General features: G+C 45.0%; 2 protein-coding genes across 2 annotated transcripts; one reads left to right on the top strand and one right to left on the bottom strand.

The window, feature by feature from the left end:
- Positions 1 to 365: 365 nt before the first annotated feature.
- tnrc6ba (trinucleotide repeat containing adaptor 6Ba) lies at positions 366 to 18,251 on the bottom strand. The gene is made up of 21 exons (XM_070926907.1): positions 18,149 to 18,251; positions 16,181 to 16,270; positions 15,338 to 15,359; positions 14,436 to 14,882; positions 11,319 to 14,315; positions 9,930 to 10,094; positions 9,446 to 9,642; positions 9,168 to 9,242; positions 8,875 to 9,078; positions 8,218 to 8,343; positions 7,149 to 7,328; positions 6,506 to 6,616; positions 6,206 to 6,410; positions 5,732 to 5,899; positions 5,442 to 5,588; positions 5,106 to 5,249; positions 4,620 to 4,712; positions 4,152 to 4,355; positions 3,741 to 3,808; positions 3,332 to 3,471; positions 366 to 2,837 (listed from the first exon to the last, which is right to left on the bottom strand). Exons 2-21 carry the CDS (start codon positions 16,235 to 16,237, stop codon positions 2,273 to 2,275), a joined length of 6,315 nt encoding a protein of 2,104 aa, XP_070783008.1. The 5' UTR covers positions 16,238 to 16,270; positions 18,149 to 18,251; the 3' UTR covers positions 366 to 2,272.
- Positions 18,252 to 18,586: 335 nt separating this feature from the next.
- LOC139303739 (probable endonuclease 4) lies at positions 18,587 to 21,465 on the top strand. The gene is made up of 7 exons (XM_070927572.1): positions 18,587 to 18,858; positions 18,951 to 19,160; positions 19,340 to 19,522; positions 20,385 to 20,516; positions 20,668 to 20,772; positions 20,855 to 20,984; positions 21,191 to 21,465. Exons 1-7 carry the CDS (start codon positions 18,690 to 18,692, stop codon positions 21,249 to 21,251), a joined length of 990 nt encoding a protein of 329 aa, XP_070783673.1. The 5' UTR covers positions 18,587 to 18,689; the 3' UTR covers positions 21,252 to 21,465.
- Positions 21,466 to 23,304: the final 1,839 nt, after the last annotated feature.

Below are 23,304 nucleotides of genomic sequence, written 5' to 3'. Positions count from 1 at the left end.
ATAGGCTGGTTAAGGGCTTGTATCACTATTGACAAGAACTATTTTCTAAACCAGCATCTTTGAGCAGGCCAGTCTGTGTTTGTGAAGCTAATTTACTTTCCTAAAGCTATACTTAAAGGGAAACCTTGAACTTGAGAGGTTAATTGATTTAGTTAACCAAGTTGCTGCTCCATTCATTGTGTATGGACAGTCCTATATACTTCACAGTCCCGTGGCACAGGAATAATTACACAAGAAATGAATTGATAAGATGGTTGGCATTTAACCTGAAACAGCTAAAGAAAATGTGCTATGAATACCTAACATACCATAGGTCAACGGTTAACAACTCGATCGGACAAAACAATCAACAAACCACTACAGACTTCAATTCAACCTTTATTATCTTGTTCTTTTCTGCTTTAAATTAATTTCCTCTCCTTTTTGTAACATCTGAAATAAATGAAAACATCCTGAACAGGAGTGATAATAAAGACTGACTTAATTTAAATTGATACATAATAACAAAAAAACAAACAGTAAAATATAACAGGTAATGTCTTTAACGTGTCTGTAAAACACTGTTCCAGCTCAGCTTGGTATGGTAGGATTTGGCATCTGAATAGAAATGCCTTCAGTTGGTTGCTTCGTCTTAAAAACAAATATTCTCTTATTGCATTTGGCAGAAAAAAAAATACAAACAGGAACAAAATGCTGCTAAAAAACACAACTTACGAGACATATGCAATAGTGCCAATGTTTTTGAACTGTTTAGCTATCACAATATCCAGACAGTCACGCACGCAAACATGTGTACACATCCACACAAACACACATACTTTCTCTCAAATGCAAGCTGTCAGATTAACATCTATTCACTTCCCTGACTGGAGCAGATAAGTGTTCAAAAGCAAGCACACACACAAACAAACACTCACGCACACACACACACACGTTTCTCATGAATCTCTCATGGACAAGAAAGAAAGAAACATTCAACATTGTAGCAATAACACAGACACTCCCGATATCATCGTCATTATCTTCATCACATCCTCCTCCATTCGGTCATACTGTCATCGCTCCTTTCATGCACACACAGGCAGGCAGGAGGGCACCTTGTACAGCGAGTAAATAAGTGATCATAGTCATTATTAACATCATGACAATATAGAATAACCAACTTGATTTCTCGAGTATGAAAAAATACAATAGCGAGGTCAGTGTTTGAAGGGCAAAAAAAAAAAGGACATCTCTGGATTTTCACAAAGTTTCACACGTTTCTCTTTTCTTTTAAAACAGAAAAAAAAGATTAACAACCAACGTACGTCAACAAGGAGTTACAATTTTGCTTGTCAAATATAAGAGCAGTGTGTAACTGATGAGAAGGTGTAATGCTGCTGACATGGTGGGCGGGCGGCCGCTGGGTGTTAGCCAAGGCCACTGCTGTTGTAACATTTAGTTGTCCTGTAAGGTCTGTGTAGTTGTTGTGTTGTAGCTCTGTTTCAAAAAATGGAGGGATTTGTGGAGGATGTGTCAACAACAAACCCAGAGGCATATAGTGCAAGTTTGGCTAATGTTGTTTTTGTTTACATTTTTTTTACCCTGGGTCCCATGTTGATGGCATATTTCCACCAAGGTAGAGGTGTCGGTACCTACTAAAAACGCTCTCCTTTTCCATATCTCAAAGGTCGCTGATCGTCCATTTGACTCAGTAGTGTGGCGCTGTCCCAAATTTTCTACAAACTCCAGATCCTTCCCCACTCTCAAGCTTCCAAACATGAGAACACAGAAGTACGCCAGCCAGGTCTATGAGGGCTCAGTCTGCAAGTCTGAATTTTGAGATTCGACCATTAAATAGTAATATAAAAGAAAAAAAGTTGTGGCACACTAAAAACAGCAATAGCTAAACTTGTTGACATGTACGACTCTGGCTGAGCCTGTCTACAGTGCATGCCTGAGTGATCGGGTCTCTGAATGCAGATGGTGGGATTTGGAGTAAAAAGACAAAGAGCTATCCAGTTGAGTCCTAAGAGTTTAATGGATTTCACCTTTTTCCCCCGGTTCAAGTTTTACTGTTGTCTTCATTTAAAGTTAAGCGGCTTAATGTGTGTGTGTGAAAGTAATGTGTGCATGTACTGCATGTAGCCTGTGTGTAGTATGAATATTGAGAGTCTGCATGTTGGGTGACCAGTGTAGCTTTCATTCATGTCATCTCTACGTGTAAATAAATACAGAGTGTGACATATGTATTACAACTTGGGTGTAAAATATGCGTGTGTCAGTCAGCCCCTCAGATGGAGTCGGCCCCCCCGCCCAGCAGGTCCCCTGGCAGCAGTGAGGCGGGGCTGCCCATCTGGTGACGATCCTCAAGTGCAGGGGAACCCCAGAGGCTACTACTGGGGTACCCTGCCCCGCTCATCCCACCCATCCCCCCCCACAGACCCTGCCTTCCGGCCTCCATACCTCCAGCCCCTCCCACCCCGGTCCCATTGCTGCTCCACTGGGCGAAGATGCCCAGCCCGGGCCCCTGGGTGGCAGACTGGTCCGATGAGCTGCCTGTGCTGTCCAGACTCTGCCACCCAGAGCTGGAATGCCCAGCTCCATTTCCTGCTCCTCCAGCTGTGGAACCTCCTTCTACTCCTCCTCCCCCACTGTTGCCTCCTGCTCCACCTCTCTCACAACTGCCTCCATTACTGTTAGCCCCCACCGCTGAGGTTGCCGTAGGCCCGGAGCCTGCTGATCCGGATGTGGTTCCTCCGCTCCCTGCTCCTCCTGCCTGGGAATGTGCAATGTAGCGAGCCACATCCTCCTCGCTCACAAACTCTGCCAAGATGGTGGTGTTACCCAGAACACACCTGGTATAAACAAAAACTCTGTCAGTCACTCCTAAATGATGCATGGGTTTTAAAAAAGAAATTATACTGTAAAACATGTTATGTGATATATTCTATTTCAGCTAACCTGGCTCTGTCCAAAGGTAACAAAATCCACCGACAAGCACATCTAAAGCTCAATAATCAACACGTTATATCTCATGTTTGATCCGCACAAACAGTGTAAAAATGTCCCTTTATGGTTTTACAGGGGGTTACGTGTCGGAGGTGTCTCTCCTGGTTGCCTGGCAACTGGTTCATGCCAGGAAATACTCAAGACCCCTATAAAATAAGACAGCAATAGGCATTAGAGGTGCTGGTGGGCAGATTTTGTTGCCCATGGACAGAGCCAGGCTAGCCATTACCCCATTTCCAGTCTTTATGCTAAGCGTCTATTGGTTTCAGTTACATATTTACCATACAGACACAAGAGTGATACTATAAAGATGTTATCAAAACAACAGACTGAGTCTTACATGTGGAGTGCGCTCTGGGCCTTGGCTGCCTCCTGTTTGGATCCGTAGCGAATCAGAGCGGTGCCCTGGGTCAGGCCCAGGTGAAAGGTCAGCAGAGGGCCGTGCTGCATGCAGATGGTCCTCAGAGTGGAGCCATCAATCTGCAGGAATATACAAGATGGTGAACTTAAATGGAAGAGTGATGTGTTGAGGTATTAAATTCAGAGCAGTGTTTCCATGTGGGATTACTTTTTTGTGCCTGTTTATGATTAGTGCATGCATGAAGTGAGGCTACACAAGCCAGCCTGGCAGTATTAGAGTAGTTATAGCTCTATTTTTTAATTTAATTTTACAAAAACAACTAAACAAAAACATCTTACTTACTCCCAACAGTAGTTTCAGTAGTAGTTTTTGTAAAATGTATGTTTACCTGTGGTGTGAGGTTGCTGAGAACCAACCAGCAGCTTTCCCGAGAGCTGCCGTCACTCCAGGTCGAGCCTGCAGAGAGAGAGCAAACAGGAAAAAAAATCTGAGTGGGAGTTTTCCACATTCCCTGTAAACACAATCCCACTCTGTTTTTCCCCTTGGCTTCTATGTAATAAATGATGAATAACTTTCCCTGCTGCTTCCACCAAGGCTTGGCGCTGCTCTTCCAAATCAAATATAAATGGACTCTTAAGTTCAAAAGAGCAGTGTGTTGTACCCCAACAATCAGAGCCAGTTGTTTTATCTCCTGTGCACATTTAAAACCAGCTGAATATTTCAACAAGTACTGTGGCTGAATGAGGAAAAGGGATAACCTTGTGACTGAAACAACATGACAAATATGTTGGGGCATTACCAGTGGTGCTTGAGCCACCGCCCCAGCCCCGGCCAGCCAAACGAGGGGCTCCTCCAGACCAAGGGGAAGATGATGGCTGCTTTTGACTGGCTAGTCCTGGAGGTGGGCGGGACAGCTGGGTCTGGCTGCTGCCACGGCTGGCTTTCCAGGACTTGTGTCCAATGGGTTCTGGGGGCCAGCTGGTCTTGTAGTCTGTGTACTTTGCTTTAGGGTGACAGAAAAGTAAATGAGGTCTGGGGGGGTTGTATACTGGTAAACATAATACAAATATGTAAAAATACAAGCATAGTAATCAAGAAGACTCTTGAAGGCTTCTCCTACATCAACTGTGGCTTTCTCTTGTTTGACATAATTAAATAACTTAAATCATTTACAATACTATTGTACAAGACATTACTTGACTAATCGTTTCACATCGAAAATCAACACAAAGCAACACCCACCCAGAAAAGAGATGGTGAGTGTTACCTGAGTTGTGTGCGTTGTTGAGGGGACTGTCTGAGGCACTGTAGGGCCAGGCACCAGGTGAAGGCAGCAAGGTGTTGAGGGGAGGGGTGGAATCTGCAAACAAAAGGCACCGACCAACCGTGAATGAATGGCTAACAACTATTCCAAAACAGAATCCATATATATTTATGGAGACTTGTTTATTGGCTAAAACACCTCTAGTAGTTTAGCAGCCATCACCAACCGTACAATAGCTGAGGTTGCACTTTGCTAATGTTTAATTCTTTACTCTGGTTTAATCAATATGCAATGAGAACACACTAAATTATGAAAACAAACAAAAAAAAAAAAAGATATAAACCCAAAGAAGCTTAGAAAAACATCTTCCCTTATGCAACATGGCAAAACAACAAGGGAAGCTAACTGCTTTAGTACAACAATATCTAGCAGTGTCATCACACACCTTATGGTAGGGAAAAGGAGGCAGTGGAGCTGTTAAAAGCTTACCAGTATTATCTTGTAACAACTGGTGCTCAGTATCATTGAGGTTGGGGGACACCGCGTTTCCCATCATGCTCCCTGGGGTCATGTAGGGGTCAGACTCAGGGTCGACGCGGTCGATTCCCTTCCAGGGCACACCAGGCTGGAACTCTAAAAGGGAAACACACATGTGGTCTGTTGAAGCAAGTTTTAAAAGGCCAGAGAGCAGCGGGAGTGACAAAACCACAGGTAATAACTCCAAGAGTTAGAGAGAACATCTTCCTTAATTGTTCATCTCCTGGATACCAAAACACAGAAATAAATTTTTTCAGATTATCACTTTAAATATAACTTATCACTAACCAGGGGGCCAGCTGACTGTGGTGGTAGGCTTGGTACCCATCTTGTTGCCAGGGGTGCGATGCCAGTTGTCCCCCAGCCCGTCTCCAACCATCATGTCGTACTGAGAATAGGGCGAGACTCCTGGCATCTTCATGGGAGTGACAGGACCTGGAAGGTTGTCAGAGGGGGATGATCATGTATGTTACATCACTGAATACCAGATGGGTTCACTAATCACCTTAAAATGTGACTTCACATCTAATTCCATTAACACTACATGTCTATCTAAAAATCTATCCAAAAAATCTCACCATTTTTGTGGAATGCGTTCTCAGGTGAGGAGGTGTCTGGAGAAGAGTGTCCCTCCATCATCCATTTGAAGCGGGACTGCTGACCCCCTAGGTCCTTCATGCCCCCAGGCCCCCCCACCACAGAGCCGCCCAGGTCCAGACCTGGGAGGTTCACCCCAGAACCAAACCCTGCTCACAGGAAGAGACAGAACAGAGGGAAACATGAAGAGGGTTATTTTTTTTTTAACATTTTGTTAAAGGAAATATGGGAAGAAAAACTAACATGGCATTGGCAAAATACTCTATTAACTACTACTATTGGCAAATTCATCAACGGCAAATCCAAGTAAAAAACATTTCACAGTGCTGAATTGATAGTGGCTTAACAAATGAACTCTGGGAAATTTAGTCCATGCACACTATACTGGCATGAGTGAGCTTATGTTCCACAAGCATCTTTTTTGGAATAAAACCAGTCTAGGAACAATCACTCACCGGAGTATGGTCCGAGAGTTTTCTGGTGCAGGTCAGCCACAGATCCCACCAGGCCGGGATGGGGTAGGGGATCAGCCCCGGGCAGTTTGGGACCTCCTCCTCCAATACCACCATGGTGGGAGGGGGAGAGTTTGGAGCTGCTGCCTAAACCCCCGACCTGCTGCTGCTGCCTCTGCTGCTGGAGCACCGCCATGATCCTGGCCAGCTGAGGAGACACAACAAAAAACCAGACTCAGCAGCTGGGAGGAGGAAGCAAAGAAGTCACAAAGGAGTGGAGTGATATGTTGCGTTTGTGTGTACCTGTTGAGGGTCAGCCTGCTGCCGCACGTTCGGTGTGAACTTCCTCTGGTTTTGCAGTAGCTGCTGTTGCTGTTGTTGCGGCTGCTGCTGCTGGAGGAGGAGCTGACAAGCCTGAACGAAACAGAGAAAGAAAGAGGAGTGAGACGGCAACAGTGAAAAAAAACTCAGCACAATGATTTTCAAGCCTTGCATAGACAAACCCGTGTGTCAACTGAATGCTATGTAGACTGAGTGTCATTTTTTGGCTCCACTGGGAAGTTATCGTCATTATCTAAATACTTGGTCAGTGAGTCAGAGCTGTAGCAAACAGGTGTTTTATGAAAATAAATTTGTGTCACAAATAAAACTTTTCAAGGATTTTGTGGGTGTTGAGTATAATTTTGGTGAGTCATTCCTCAACTCTCCTGACAATATCACTTTATACATGAAGGTTATTCAACAAGTATCAGATAATGTGAGCTGCAGGGGGAGTACAATCCCCATTTGTTGACATCTGTATTTGTATATGCACAATGTATATGTCTGAAAAGTATTTCCAAACAGTTCAGGACTGATAAATGATCACATCATATATTTCCAGACTCAGCAGTCCTGTGACAGAACCCTGCAGTGATTTTCAGAGGTGTGTTGTGCTGCTTCTCACCAGCTGAAACTGAATGTGAGGTGGGTAGATGCTGCTGAGCATGGCAATATGCTGGGGGGACAGCTGTGGAGGGAACACACCACCCCCCAATCCTGCCACTCCTCCCACACCTCCCACGCCACCAACACCCCCCATGCTCCCGCTGGGAGGGGGCATCTGCTTCAGCACGGAGCCTGGCACCTGGAGACAGACGCAACGGCAGGCAAGCACACCTGTTACCACAGAAACGCTTTGGTGCTGTAACCACTAGCAACCACATTAGCTTACTGCTTCTCCCTGATTAACATTGATTCTCTTTCATGTTCTCATTAGCTGGTGTTCACAAGTGACTCGACCCAAGTGAGTGAATGAAATTGATTCAGTTCCTGGAAAAGACATGCATTTCACTTTGTATTCTTTAGAAGTAAGTGGGGAAACATGATCAATGTTGTCCTGAAGAGTGATTATGCACTCTAGAGACCACACTGACTAATAGACCCCATGCACACAGACAGCAGATCATGTTGTGTAAGCTCATAGAAGAAAAAAAAAATAAATAAATAAAGAATCAGACAATTTCTCACTATGTCAGAAAGTTCATTGCACAAAGAGAAGTCTGTGAAGTATGTAGTACCCATGCATGACTATACTGCGTACTATATCTCTATACTGCGTCGATCACACATTGGAGGCAATTTACACCACTGCTTCACCGAAAGATTTCACCTTAAAATGAATACATGTGAAGTACAGGGAGCTACAAACGTCCTCAAAAGCAGATGTCTATATTGCATTTTCGCACAAAATAGGAGTTACCAGCTGATATAACACTAGCTGATCATAACAAGAAAAGCCACAGAAATTGCTCCTATAAGCAACAATGTAGAGGTGGGCATGGCAACAAGTTAAACATATTTCAAAGTTGAAGTAATTCTGCTTTTAATTGGTTACTTAGCAGCAAAGATAAACAGTAAAGATGACTCACACCCAAACCCACACTGTTTTACACCGACAGTCAGCCTACATACTTCCCGTTTGAAATATGTAGACAGCTGGGAAGAATTCTGATCGACGCAAAAAAATTTGTCACCTGTGGTGACAGGAACTGATGAGGCACTTGCGCTCGTATCCCTGGGGACTGGTTTATGGGTGGGACACTTGGCTGGTGTCTTGACTGAGCCATCCCTCCACCACTGCCAAAGATGCTGTGACCGCCCTGTGATCGAATATGGAAAATGAAACCTTAGAGGACCCACAACATTAGAGACATATACATGACAAACATACAGATTAAGCAGAACATGACAGACTGGAGGAGGGAAATTTGGGGGTATAACTGTATGATTATCTTTAGAAAATGAAAAACTACAAGAACCTAATAAAGATGGTATGACAGAAACAAGAGGAGCGGTTATCTTACTTGTCTAAAGGGGATAGTGTGGTTGAAGAGGGAATGGGGCTTGTAGACAGTGGGTGGTGAGTACAGAGAGCAAGGAACCTCCTCCCCAAGGCACCAATCCTGATTGGTCAAAGGCAAGGTCTGTCACAGTGACAGCCAATGGAAGACCAATTTGAGTGGTGGTAAGGAGGGGTAAGGGAAGGTTGAGACAGGGAGAAATGGGGCAGACCAGGAAGAAAAGGTAGAATCACAAGAGGAAATAAAGAATAGTGAGAAAGGACAAAATGTTATCTAGACAGGAAAAAGACACGAGAGACAAAGACTGTGGTGGTGGCAGTGGGACATTACCTTGTCATAGTAAGACCCAGCATCCCCAGGTGCTGCCTCTTTGGAACCAGGTGGACGATAGGCCATCCCGCCTCCTCCTCTTACTCCCTTTCTCATATCTCCATTGTAATCATTCATCCCCATGCCTCTTTTCTCTGCCTCCATCTTCTTCTCCTGGAGCGAACCGGGGGCCAGGTCAATGTTTGGGCCACTGGGATCATCATTCTGCAGAACAGGCCACCATCATCATCATGACTATCATCATCATCATAATCATGCAGGAAAATAAAATGCAAAGAAATGTTCCACCTTACCAGCAGCCCCATGTTAGAGAACTGTCTGTTGATGGGGCTCATCCACGAGTCTCCTCCGCCAGCTTTCAGTGGACCCTGACAGGCAAATACAAAGTGAGCAGAGGCAATGATTTCATAAGTTCAGAGACATCATAATTAAGATTGGACTATCCATTCAAGAATGATTTACCCACATGAGGGTTGCATGACCCAAATGTCATACCTTTGTTATTGTAAGAAATCTTACATTTCTTGCACTTTTGCTTTATCAAAATTCATTTTCCCCACCAGTAACTCACCTTGTTGCTGGGCTTCTTCCCAGCGTGGCTCTGTCCCCAGCCGCCGTTGCTTCCCTGTCCCCAAGACGAGCCGCTTCCTTGGGAGCCGGTGCTGTTCCACATGCCACTTCCCTCCTCCTCATCCTCCCAGCTTGAGTGACGTGAAGCAGCCACTGAGCCCTCTTTGTCCCCCCAGCCATCTTGCATAGACTTTGAACCTGCAGGAGAAAAGAGTCATACTAAATGCCACAATCACACTGCGAAAAAGTAATTAACAGATCTGAAATTGATATCCATTTCTATGTTTTCTATTGGAGGACTGTCAAGCATGCTCTAACCCTAGATGTAATGCATCAAACACATTTAGGTTAACCTGGCACAACCAACACAATCTTCAAAATCATCAATCACACTGTATGGATATCCCACAGATACCAACTGTGATCAATTCTAATTTTCAACCATTTTCACCACATATGCTTTAGTTTTTATTAGATATTCTAACCAGATTTGATGGGGTTGGGAGAAGGGTTTCCCCAGCCCGTTGTCTTCCCTCCAGCATCGTCAGGGTCTCCCCAGCCAGTAGGGGCGTCAGTAGGTTTTCCCCAAGCTGCCGTGCCCTTGTCTACTGTAGGACTAGTTGGAGAAGTACCATCCCAACCTGATGGACCTGCAGACACACATGGACAACACAGTTTAAGATGGAGAAACATGGTAGGGACCCTTTGAGTAAGGGCACAAAAACTTCTCTAAATTTTCCCTCAAGACCAACATTTAGAATCTGCACGTGCAGACTGAGTCGTCTGTTAAGTTTTGTTCATGGAGTTTGATGTCACCTGAACAGTTTTGCATGTTTACATGAGTTAGCAATGGTGCAGAGATTTAAAAGTGCTTAACAAAGGGCTATGGGAACCTCATGTGTACCTTTTTTTGATGACTTATTGGCTTTATGTGGTCTTGCACATTGATCCAAAATCAAAGCATCTTCTCTGCAGTCACCCTGAGAATATTTACTGACTATGTGTATATATATATATATATATATATATATATATATATATATATATATATACTCAGCTGTGTTCAGTTGGTGCACCCACTGAAGCTATAGTATTGTGGCTGACTATTGTTAATGTGGTTTCTGACATGAAACTGCAGAGATAGCAAGCAGGTGGCTGGCTGAAAAACAACATCTCTAATGACTCAGATGGACTTTGATACGCTGAGCCTCCATGCTAACCTATAAACAGCAGAGCAACCTTTCCCATAAAGGCAGTTGTAATCGTGCATTTTTGGGTTGTTAACTTCTTCGTGATTTTCACACAGACAGTCGATAACATCTTCAACATCTTTAGCTGTCAAACTGCCACAGCTGATTGAGAAACAAACTCCAATTCACATTCATCTTTAAATGGAAAACTGCTGTTACACATTCAGCCTTAAAAAGGTAAACCTGCATGTGTGAATGTATATAGTATGCTAATTAAATCACTGATTAATGGGATTGTTTTCATATTTCACATTATACGAGTAATCAATGCTGTCCCATTTCCCTCCAGCAAAATTATTACACGACCAATTGCGTTTCTAAAACTTATGTCCTATCTAAATGCTACTGTAAACTCAGTATCTAATTCAATGTTTACTGAATCTTTGGGATTTATTTGCATGATTGTCGTTTTAACCAAAAAGTAGCTTATACAACTATTTAATTAATGTTTCAGTTTTCATGTCAAGAAATAGGTTTGCCAATTAGATTTTAATTCCCAAAATATCTTAATTGAGGATTTAAAAAATCTCCACTAAACTCAAGCAACATATGAATTAAGCTTTATTTTCTTTATGACAACTTCGAAATCAATCATGGTCAAATTCACAGTTTGTGGTGTCTTACCCATTGCTGCAGTTTTTCCAGGTCCAGCGTTGAAGTCCCTGTTACCTCCAAGCACTGCAGCCTGCCTGCTAGGCTGCTGCTGTATTGGAGGTCCCTGCTGTTGCTGCTGCTGCTGCTGCTGCTGCTGCTGCTGAGCCTGAGCCTGAGCCTGAGCCTGAGCCTGAGCCTGGCCATGTGGCTGCTGGCCAGCAGGGGCGCTGTTCTTATCCCACAGGTTGACCGGCTTGTAGTTGTAATGGGTTGGGTCTCCCCATGCTGATGTTCCATCATCTATCTCATTCTTCCTGCTTATAGACTGCGGCGAGGGTTCCTCCCAGCCGCTTGGTTCAGATCCACTTCCACCTCCTCCGGAGCCACCAGGGATGGGCCCCGAGGTCCAGCCTGAGCTTTGGTTCTGATTCTGGGCTTGAGAGCTGGGTTTCCTTCCCCATTCCCCTTGCATAGCCCCTTGGTCCAATGCTTGCTGTCGCTGTGGATGCTGATTGCGGGGCTGTGATTGTTGCTGTTGCAGTTGTGCCTGCGGGCCTGTGATGGAGCCCGACTGGCTGTTTGGCATCTGGTGCATTTTGTTTCCTCCACTCCAACTTTGATGGGGTTTAGACCCCATACCCCCAACAACACCCACCCCCCCTCCCCCACTCCCGCCTCCTCCTGTGCCCCCTGCTCCCCAGGTTCTCCGGGGAGCACCATCATCCCAACTCCCCCAACTACCCACACCTGAATCCCCACCTGAGTTTCCTCCGTTCTTCCTCTCATCCTCCCATCCCCCTCCTCCGCTATTTGATTTGGACTGTTGCTCTCCCCAGTCCCTACTGGTCCCAACCTTCTGTCCTGATCCCCACCCACTTCCTCCTCTATTCCCTCCCATTTCTTTCCACCCTCCTGTCCCTTTCTCCTCCTGACTTCCTCCCCAGCCTCCACTCACTGGGTCACCCTGTTTCCCAGGATCACCCCATCCTCCGCCATTTCCTCCTCTACTACTGTCTCTCCATTCCTGATTACCCCAACCCTTGGCCTCCTGGCTATCCTCAGTTCCCATCCCACCTCCACCCCAGCCAGTCTTCCCCTGCTGGCTATGTCCTGGCATTACCCCTGACCCCATACCAGGTCCCGTCGTGGTCACTGGCACAGATTGTGAGACGCCAAGATTTCTCATGTTGGGGCCTGAAGGTGCTGGGGCTCTCCCAGACAGAGAGGCCCCACTACTGCTACTGTTGCTGCTGCTCTCCCAGCCCTCTCCAGAGGACCCAGCAGATGGAATCAGGGAAGGATTGACCCCTGGGCCCATAGAATCAGGGATTTGGGTCCTAGGTCCGCCAGAAAACTGAGAAGAACCACCAAGAGAAGGTGGGTGTTTTGATGTAGCTGATGATGATCCACCTTTACTCTGTCCTCCATGTTCTTCAAAGTCCCAGGACGTGTTTTGTCGGATCTGTGTTTGGCCCCAGCCTGTGTTGGACAGGACCCGAGGGTCCAGATCAGACCGGCTGAGAAGGTTCTGTAAGGCATCTTCAGCATTTAATGTCGGGTGGTGAGGACGACTGTGACTGCTGTTAGGCCCCCTCCCGCTTCTGGAATTTCCACCACTTGATGAAGATCCTCCCTGTGCTCCCTGTCCTTCTACTCCCCCACCCCATTCCCCTGTTTCACCCTCTCCCTTCTGATTGTCCCATGCTCTGGTCATAGTGGCGGCTGTTGAGGAAGAGGAGGAGGTGGCAGGGGGGTTGCCAGCTGTGCTGCCCCCACTACTGCTGCTGTTACTGCTGCAGGCTCCGCCCATTCCCTCACCTCCCGGATTAGCTCCAACAATACCAGTGGAGCTCCCACTGCAATCACCACCAGAAACCCCTCTCTCCGCTCCTACTCCTGATGACCCCCACCCTCCCTGAGATACCCCGGAGGTTTGACTACTGTTTCCCCCAGTTCCAGCACTGCCCCATGCATTAACCCCACTTGTGGAACTCTGATACCCCCAACCCGAGGTCCCATTATCCCCTTCAGCAACTCCGAATCCCCCTGTGCCACCTCCTCCACCCTCCCATCCATCAGTCCTTGAGGCACCCGTTTTGGAGTTAGCTGCAGGGTAAGAAGGCTGGCCTCTCCATGAGGAGGCAAGGCTGTGGTCTCCCACACTCATCTCGCCTCCTCCAACACCACGGTCCATTCCTCCTCCAATCCCTTCCCCCCCTGCGATTTTTGGTCCCGCTGATTCGCTGTCCCATTTCCCCCCTCCCATCTCTCTGTCTCTGGATTGCATTTGGTGAAGTTGGCGCTGATGGGTGCTTGATTGATTCACAGATATAGGTGGGTGACCCCCCAGCACCCCGACTGCCCCACCTCCCAGCCCCAGGCCCAGGGAAGCAGAGTTGTTGGCAGACAAAGACCCTCCAGGGCCTTGGTGATGGAAGGAAGATGGACCTCCTTCCCCTGCAGCAGCGGGCCCATCCTGCTGCACCAGGGCAGGCCAGGCCGAAGGGTTGGCATTTGGATTGAAGTTGGCACCTGGAATCCCACTGCTGCCATCGACGGGGCCACTGGCATCATGGCTCCCTGGCACAGCGGAGGCTTTGGAAAGTGAGGAGGGCTGTTGTAGCAGAGGCCCAGCTGCAGCTACTGCATTCCCTCCTCCAAGATGACCCTGGGAGGCAGCCATCCCCCACGCCACACCGTTGGACGACTGCATACATTCATTGGGCAAAGAGAACGAGGAAGTGGGTGAGGATTGGTTGCCAGAGGCACTGATGCTGTTCACAGACATTACGTTGTTGCTGCTGCCCCCTCCAGCCCCGGTGAAAGAAGCTCCTCCCCCATCACTGCCAGCTATGCTAGGCCACTCCTCCAGGTCGTTGCCATCGACAATTACCTTCTCCCTGCCCTGAGAGGAGGCCTGGCTGCCTGAGCTCGCCCCCCACATGGAATTTGCATAATTAGAAGTAGTAGTAGAAGCAGCAACTGATGATGAGGTGAGGGCCAATGAGGAGGCAGCTGTACCAGAATCTGAAAAAGCAAACCCCACAAGAGAGACATTAAGGGTCAAAATGCAGAATGTTAAAAGAAATAATCTTAACATAGAATGGATATATTCTAAATGTGACCTACAGCATTTCTAGCATTTACCTGAGACAGCAGCCATGTTTGCATTGGGGCCATCCCCTCCTCCTCCACCTCCACCTCCCAGCAGCATGGAGGACAGTGGCGGCTGACCCCTCTTCAGTAGCACTTTATGGTCCTGCTGGCAGCGGAATCGCGGCGGCACTTCTCTCGGCATGTAGCGTGGTTGCTGCTGAGGCGCCTGGGCTCCGCCTCCGCTACTTGTACTGCAGTTTCCAGCAGCACTGGGGCCGCCAGCGGTGGAGGAAGAAATGGTAGTGGAGGTGGGCTGTCCGTTGGCCACCGCCAGGCGCTTGGCATTGTTGCCGCCCTGTGACGGGGTGGCAGCACTGCCAGGGCCCAAGGTGGCTGGGGATGGGGAGGCAGAGGAGGTGGGTCCAGGGCTGGGGGAGGCAGAGCTGCTCTGAGTGGCAGGAGACTGGGACTGGGACGCCGGCTTGGTCAAGTCTGGCACTGCAGGAAGGACATGATAGAGAGAGAAACCGAGTGGATGAAATTAAGCATAATTTAACCAATTACATCTTAAGAGAACAGTGCACAATTCATTTTCTGTAAATGTAAGCATTAACCATATTTTTGGTATGAAGTAGATAAGGAAAGGGAAGATGTTACAAAGAATTGCAAATGTTGCAAAAGACAGACAGCTTTAATCTTAAAAATTAAGACAAACCATGAAGTGTTATCTAGCATTAACCTGGTTACTGTGCGAGAGGAATGGTGATGCCAGAAATATAAAAACCAACAATAACCACAATTAACACATTGTCACAATCCATTTGGACGAAAAACAAACAAACAATAAAACTGAAAATCAAATGACCAAAGACAGATAGATGAACTTTGGTGAACATAGGGAACACCTGACATCTATATTTTAACATATACACATATATCACTGTGCAGCTTACCTTTGTTTTTTTGTTCTGTGACCTAAAATGAACAGATAAAACAAATTAGTTCCTAAATCATTCTTTAAAAAGCATCAGGGTAGGGACACCATAAGAATGAAATGAAACTGTGATTGTGGTTTGATAAAGAAAACATTTGTCTGAGTCTAGGAGTGCCAGGATAATAAGTACATGACCCCCTCATTCAAGATCCTGTAGTTGTTGAGACTTGCTATGTCTTTTACAGAAACACCCAGAGATGTAATCCAAACATTAATGTCACAATTTGGTTTTCTTCGCATTAGTTCCATTTCATATTTTCCAAAACGGTGCAACCAAAAACTGCTAACAGTTAATGAAATCTTTTAGAATTGTGCTCAATGCAAACGTTTATTTTCTGGGAGATTCTATATCCTGTATCTGATTAGAACCTGTACAGTATGTGTATAAAAGTCTTGTTTCATACTAACATGCATGTCAAATGAAGTTTTCAAATGTTAAAAAGTCTCATTCACTCATCCGGGGTTTAACTATGGGCCTGTTTTATAGTGGTTGGATTAATATTTATGTCCAAGAGAGGTTCTTTCATAAAAGCGATGGAATCACTTGACGTAAATTGCTCATAAATACAGCCTTAAAATTCACAAATATGAATACAGCATAATCCTAACTCATCCAAAAATGTACACCACCCCAAATAAGCACAAAATAGCACTCCTAATCAGAATATTTAAGCCAACAATATACTTAAAATAAAATACAATATGATTTGTTCTCAAAGCTTATCAAAAGCTCTGCAGCACGTTTGTTCAATGGTGTCCAACCCAGATGGAGGAGCTTGCAAGTCATTGTGAACATGCCCACCTTCTGAGAGGCTTCCCTTTTCCTTTTGTCGTCTTTTTTCCTTTTCTTGTCTTCCATGAACTACTGCTCCTGTCCTGATACTCCTTTCTTCTAGAGAAAAAAGGAGGATATTTAAAAATGTGGTCACACATCCATTCCAATCCATTTTAAAATCAATGAGTGCTTCTTTGTATAGCCAGTGGCGTTTACCTGTAAAATAAATCACTGCTCAAAAAACATTGACTAATAGTTAAAGACTGCAGCAAAAACCAAGGGAAAAAGACAGCATCACAGTAGCTACATGGCCACGTGAGCCTCCATCCATGTGTGTAAGCGACAATGGACTGCATGCTTGATTGGATGAAGCCATCAGGTGCTAGAGCTAAGAATACAGCTGGACATGTGGGCAACAAACACAGTAATTATCCCTAACATAAGCATGCAGAAAACTGTAAGCTAATCACACTGTTAAGTTCAACCAATTTAGACAGACTCATTTAGTCAGCAGACTGACTGAATCTGCATGCAGCTATGGAAACCACAACAAGTGACCAAGTGAAGCATTGAGACACATGCTTGTGCTTTAAGATGGAGTGTGAGCAAATCTGGATTAGGCTCTTTAACAGCTTTTAGACAAGAAATGCATTGTCATGAGGATCCCCAAAATAAGAACATAGAGCAGGTCAATATGGACAAATCCAACTAACATAATATTTTGATCAGATGACTCAATATTGATAGACTGAAATGCTATTCTAGGGTTAGGTTTTGAGCTTTTGAGATATTTATAGAAACGACTTTTCTCCTAAAGAAAACCATTAGTAATGTAGATATGATGGCCAAACAGGTAAAGGCATTCACTATTCATTTAACTTAGCTTTAACAGTTTAATAGGCTTAGGACATGTCACTAGACTGTAATTTAGGAACGCACATATTTAAGACACCAATATATTAGACTATGGCAATCAAAATCCCACAGGATATCTAAGCTCTTGTAACCATGTTGAAAACCGTCAGTTTATTAACTTAGAAGAGAACCGACGGTTTAAATGCATACACTTAGTGAACTGCTACGCCCTGACGGTGTCTCTTTTAAGTTGGTTTCGTTTTTGCATAATGCCATAACACTTCAAGCAGGCAAGATTCCTAGATTTACAGACGACGAACCTGACATCCTTCCTGAGGCATTTCTGACCACAGGCCTGGCGGATCAGAAAGCCAGACCTGATTATTGTTATTACGAGCTGTCAGATCTGCTTTGTCCAGCAACCGTTCAAATCATTGATGTGACCACACCGATGTTACCGTACCTGTGTTATCCTGTCAACGTTGTCACAAGCTCATCCGCATTTAACGCTAGCTGTTAGCTAGCTAACGTTACAGCATTAGAAGAATTCAGCTTTCTAATGCTAAAAATGGAAAAGCGTTCTCGAAAATCTAAGACACAGGTGATTTAAGTCGCTTAAACGGGTTAGGATTAATAGCCAACCACCTACATCGATGAAGTGTAATCAGGCGACAAGTTTAACAGCAGCTGCTAGTAAAATATTTCGTCGATGGCTAACATTAAGGAGTGGTTTCTGCCTATAACGCTACTTAAAATACGCAGACACAGAGCAGTGCGCACGTTAACAAGATCAACCAGGTGTCAACCACCTAAGTTAGGTAACTACTCTGTTCTGTGTACACAACGGTCCTTAACAGCAAATACACCGAGCCTTGAGCCACATATCCACTGCTGCTAATGCACAACCACTAATACTGCTACATCAATGCTAGTGCTATCAAATGTTAGCTAACTAGGTAAGCTAGGTTACCTACAGACAGCAGCTACAAGTAGCCAGGCTAGCGGTGTTAGCTCGGCTACCAAGCGCAGTGGCATGGCATTACATTAACAAAAACGTTGCAGTCATTTTGCATGCATACAAATTATGAAATGTTAAAACGCTTGGAAACATTACGCATATGTCCAGCTAACGCTACTCACCTCAGGAATCACATATGAAGAAAAGCTAGCGTGCTAGCTAGCTTAGCTAAAGTGCTTCAGTGCGATTTTTTTTTTAGCTTTTTGAGGCATTCGTCGAGGCTACAAGAAGTGCGACGCCTGAGCGGACAGGCAAGTGGCAGATGATGAAAATACACGCGCAATAAGCTACTGGTTTGTAAATAAGTACTAACGGTGTAATAGTGTAAACCCTAATGTGCAGAAGAATTTAAATTTCAAAGCGCTGTGGAGTCAGTCGTTTGACGGGCGGCCATTTTGCTGCTCAGCATGAAGCGTCTCCAATAGCCAGCCTGTGGCAGCTGCGCGGAAGCCCTCTGACTGGCTGGCCCCTACTAGGAGGGATGCATTAAAGTCGTATTTTGACCTTCATAAACTTTTGATTGTCAAACTGAGCGCCACTGTTCATACTTTGTAGGATGACAGTCCCCTCAAACGCATATTTGAAGTAATAAACAGGAAACGGTTAGCCTTTTGCAGAGATTTGCAAATTCATAAGTGCTGCTCATAACTTTCTCTTGAAAGCATGGGTCCGAGAAAGAGTGGAGCAAGGAAAAGGAAAACCGAGGAGGCTCTCGGAGGAGAAAAGGAGGGAGAGGACACTGTGAAGAAGAAGGAGGCTGAGGAGAGAGGACACAGGAGGGAGAAGGGCCGTGGGAACAGGAAATACATTGGAGCTCATGTTGGCATCCAAGGTAAGGCCTAATGCCATCTTGTTAGACTCCCGTTAAGTAATTATATAGCACACTCACTTACAGTTCTTGTGCTGTCTCTTATGTGTCCCCAGGTGGGATATGGAAAGCTGTGGAGTCCTGCACAGAGATGGGCGGCAGCAGTTTCGCCCTGTTTCTGGGCTCCCAGCGGTCATGGAAGAGGCCTGCACTGGCCCAGACAGCTGCTGCCAGGTTTCGGGAGCAATGTTCCCTACATGAGTTTGACCCAGCTCACATCCTGCCTCATGGGTCCTACCTCATGAACTGTGGATCTCCTAAAGAGGGTTTGTCAGACACTCACGGATGTCTCTGGATGTCCTTGTCTTTTCTCCCTTGCTCTCTCACTGTCAGTTGCCTGCCCTTGTCTTGCATCGATTATTTCATCTTCCCAGCTGTGTCTCCTCTCCTCTCTTTTCTTCTCTTCTGACAACCTCCTCTGGTTTGCGTACCATGTTACACCCAGATGTGTTTGAGAAGAGCCAGGCCCTGCTGGTGGATGAGCTCAGCCGCTGCAGCCTCCTGGGTCTGAACCTCTACAACTTCCACCCTGGCTCCTCCCTGGGCTCCATCACCACAGAGCAGTGTGTGGACAAGATAGCAGCATCCATTAACCATGCTCACCAGCAAACACCTGCTGTGGTAACAGGTACAGGGGCAGTAGCTTTACAGTAACCACTGTTCCTTTTTACTGATGCATTTTTGTGATATTTTTGAGAAAAAACCACAATGACATATGCTAAACACAGGAAAACTGCTGTGGCAAAGAGGAACAGTAGAGACCAACACTGACCCACAGACACTTGGTATTTGGCCTATAACACTACAAACTACAGCCTCAGCAATTACAGTGATTTGCATCCATACCTCTTGACGGCCTTTTCAAGCGGAGAACATTATGAGCTTCACAGAAATAGGAACTTGCTGCAAGACAATGCTTTATTAAATATTTGAATCTCAGTGTAGCGAGAGAATTTAGCAGTCGCAGCCAAACCCAGTGCACTCAAATTCAAATCTAATGTCACTAAAATCCCAATTGGTAGGTTAATCTCTTTGCATGTAATTAATAAGATTGGACTTTAATATAATTTTAACACTAATCAGGAGGATTAATATTTTACCACCACGAGTCAGTTATCAAAACATTGAGGCACGTCATCATCTCATACAAAACCATTTGACCTCAGACTGACTTTTGTGTTAATACATAACTTTCAATTTGCAGAACTGACTGCAGGCTTGACACCAGTGTTTCATTGCTTGTGATTTATGGCACTGACTGCAGTCCTTTTCACTTACATACCCCAAGATGCAGCTGGTGTGACAAGAATACACTGCAAAAACACTGAAGCAGTAGCAAAAAACAGCCCTCAAGCTGTGATTCAGGAATGAACGATGGCAGCCAAACCGATTTTTAGAAGTGTATCAGTTGTTGAGGGAAATATGGGAGTTGAATGGGTGTGTCAACTGATAGTGCCTTCTTCTTCTTCTTTGCCCCTCCATGTGGTCAGTTTTGGAGAACATGAGCGGTCAGGGCAGCACGGTGGGGGGCAAGTTCTCCGAGCTGAAGAGCATCATAGACAAAGTGAGAGACCAGACCAGAGTAGGGGTGTGTCTGGATACCTGCCACGCCTTCGCAGCAGGTGAGTGAATCCTGCAGTTGATCTTTTTGTCCCGCAAAATCACCAGACGTCAGTTGCTTACTAGCATGTGAAGCCTTGAAATATTAAAGCTGCCTTTAGGGCTGCAAGTGTTTCTTTTTTCGTGTTGAAGTGTTGTTTCTTGTCCTGGTAGGATACGACCTGGCTGTAGAGGGAGGAGTGAAGGCCATGCTTGATGAGTTTGATCAAGAAGTGGGGCTCCACTATCTTAAAGCCATCCATCTCAATGACTCCAAAGGTACATCCAGGACTTCGACACAGAAATATCACATACACAGATTAGCTATGATGGTTTGTTCATTTTTCTTTTTTTTATGCAGGTAAACTAGGTTGCAACCTCGATCGGCATGAAGACATCGGTAAAGGTCACATCGGAATCTCTGCTTTCCGAGACATTGTCAATGAGCCCAGACTGGACGACATCCCTCTGATACTGGAGACACCTGGACGGTGAGATAACTGCAGAGACCCTTTTGTATAGATATGGTCTAAACTAAAACAACATTTATTCATTTACAAAATGGGAATATAATGGAGAAGAGAGTGTCTATTCTATTGGGTATTTAAGTAAAAAAACATTTATGGATGCCTTTATGAGCCACTGGCTTTCAGAGTTTCCAGGTGCAGTTTTAACATGACTGTTTTGTCCCCCACAGGCCAGGATTCGAGTATGCTGAACAAATTGAACTTCTCTATTCCCTCTGTGAGAAAAAATAGAAAGCATGCTTACTGATAAATTAGCACTGCTAAACTGAAGCCTGCAAAACCACAGCTCACACGTCTGTTAAGTGGTTAAGAGCGGGAGCCTGTTCTCCTTAAACACAGTCAGTCAATTTGTTTAGTTGTTAATCACCGTGTGAACAATTTCAGTGGGTTTTGTCTCTGAATGAACATGAGTTGAATAAACATGTTGTTGAAAGTCTTTATTTGACTTGTGAGGAGTCGTCTTGTTCATGACGAGCCATTAGAGGGCAGCAAGAACACACAAATGCATCACACACCTAATTTCAAATTTCCAAATACTTCGTATGACTTTAGTGGAGATTAATAGAACACATCACAGTGAGTACCATCAAGATAATGTGATTTGAATTTGAAGAATGCAATCACATCAGTTTTCCAAGGAAGTTTAAACACTCAGGGATTTTGGCGATTACCACACAGAACATTTACAAAATTAGAAAGAAATAACACAATAGGGGAACAAGTATGAGGCAGCATCCAATTGACATGATATATCACTTGTATATCAAATCATAAACAATATTTGGAAATGAAACTTAATAAAACGCCACTCCATATGTGACATGAAATAATTACACTGATACCTGTAATTTCACCTCCTTAAGAAACTGGGAAATCTCTCAAACGGAGGAAATGGTGCCATCATCACTTTAGTTAGCATCTCATGTACATCTATATCTAACTGACAATTGTCACATATGTTTATGGATTTATAAGGACCCCCTACAACACACACACACACACACACACACACACACACACTCTCATCCATGCTGAACCCCCACATTCCTTCTCTGAAATGGCCCAGGTGTCAAATACCAACACTTTGGTGCAGCTGTTGACCCCTGGGAGAACAGCAAGTGATTGTCACACCTATTCCAACACCCCGCGGTGCACATAAACATGCGTGTACACTCACACACACACACACAAGAAAACATTCCCTGACATTCGAAACGTGGAAACACAGCTTTCTACATGCAGATGCAGCTGCAAAAAAGACGTGATGGAGCAAATATAGAGAGAAAGATGGGGATGGTTGATATGAGATATCAACTTGACTTCACTGTGACTCAAAATAGTGTTGAGTGCCTCTCCCACAGTTGTGTGTATTTCTTTTAAACACAAAACTGATTTGACAGTTTGTACACAGGTGGTTCAGACACATCAGATAAAGCAGCAACAGGAAAGAGGAGATACTAATCTCTTTAGTAACGGCTTAGAAATCAACCTACCCTATTCTCCACTTCTACCTGCTCTAAAATGTACCTTTCTGAGGTTTCTACACTTTTCATTTGCTTTAATGCACAATACCTGTATCTCAACTCTTTTCCTAGCACTTCTTTGTCTCATACAGCATTAGGTACACAGGATTGCTTTGTTCCCAACATTATCTGGGCACTGAGACTTTGACCTTGCACTTCTTACTCTTGTTTACATGCAACATTAGTAATCTTGGAATTTAAACCCAATCTACTGCTGGATAAGAGCGTCAAGTAAAGTGTAATGTAAGAGCAGGTCCAGACAGTATCAGTCTTTCAGTGTGGCGTTAACAGAGACAGGAAGTGGAGGTGCCTGGCCCAAGAATGTCTCTGCTCCCAGGTCCCACCCACAGGAAATGCCTGTCCAGCTCGTTTGAGTCTGCGCTGACGAAAAAGAGGTCTCCTGTTAGTGGAGTTTGGCTTCTGACGGAGGGAAAAGGATGGATGGAGTTTGAATGATGAGGAGGCTGGTCCTGGTGCTTGCATGCTCGATAGTTTAGATAAGCAGATGTCTGATGGTTTTCAGAGGTGTTCTGGTGATCTGGTTGGGTCAGGGGTTACAGCCCAGGGAAGCTGAAGACTAAACAGTGAACAAGCATTCCTGAACTTTAAATTAATCATTTGCTGGAGGAGGCATGTGGAAGGAAACACCAATGGGAATATAAAAATTTCCATTCTCTAATTATCTTAAGATGTGTGGTATTAGCTGGTCCTGGTGCACCGTGTGCCCGTGTTTTGCGAGCGCTCTCCACTCTCTCTGTCAT

The sequence above is a fragment of the Enoplosus armatus genome, chromosome 20 (assembly GCF_043641665.1).
Source record: "Enoplosus armatus isolate fEnoArm2 chromosome 20, fEnoArm2.hap1, whole genome shotgun sequence".
In the NCBI taxonomy this organism is placed as follows: Eukaryota; Metazoa; Chordata; class Actinopteri; order Centrarchiformes; family Enoplosidae; genus Enoplosus; species Enoplosus armatus.
Note: the sequence above shows the minus strand (reverse complement) of the source record. Positions and strands in the feature narration are given on the sequence as shown.

Bases quoted from the DNA above. Each gene is read 5' to 3' on its own strand.
- LOC139303739 (XM_070927572.1), top strand. From the start codon at position 18,690: ATGGGTCCGAGAAAGAGTGGAGCAAGGAAAAGGAAAACCGAGGAGGCT. The intron at 19,161-19,339 runs GTTTGTCAGACA...TGTTACACCCAG, and splicing joins CTGTGGATCTCCTAAAGAGG to ATGTGTTTGAGAAGAGCCAG. The intron at 20,985-21,190 runs GTGAGATAACTG...TGTCCCCCACAG, and splicing joins ATACTGGAGACACCTGGACG to GCCAGGATTCGAGTATGCTG.
- tnrc6ba (XM_070926907.1), bottom strand. From the start codon at position 16,237: ATGGAAGACAAGAAAAGGAAAAAAGACGACAAAAGGAAAAGGGAAGCC. The intron at 8,344-8,874 runs GTAATGTCCCAC...ATTCGATCACAG, and splicing joins CTGGGTCTTACTATGACAAG to GGCGGTCACAGCATCTTTGG. The intron at 2,838-3,331 runs GTAAGACTCAGT...TGTTTATACCAG, and splicing joins GCCCAGAGCGCACTCCACAT to GTGTGTTCTGGGTAACACCA.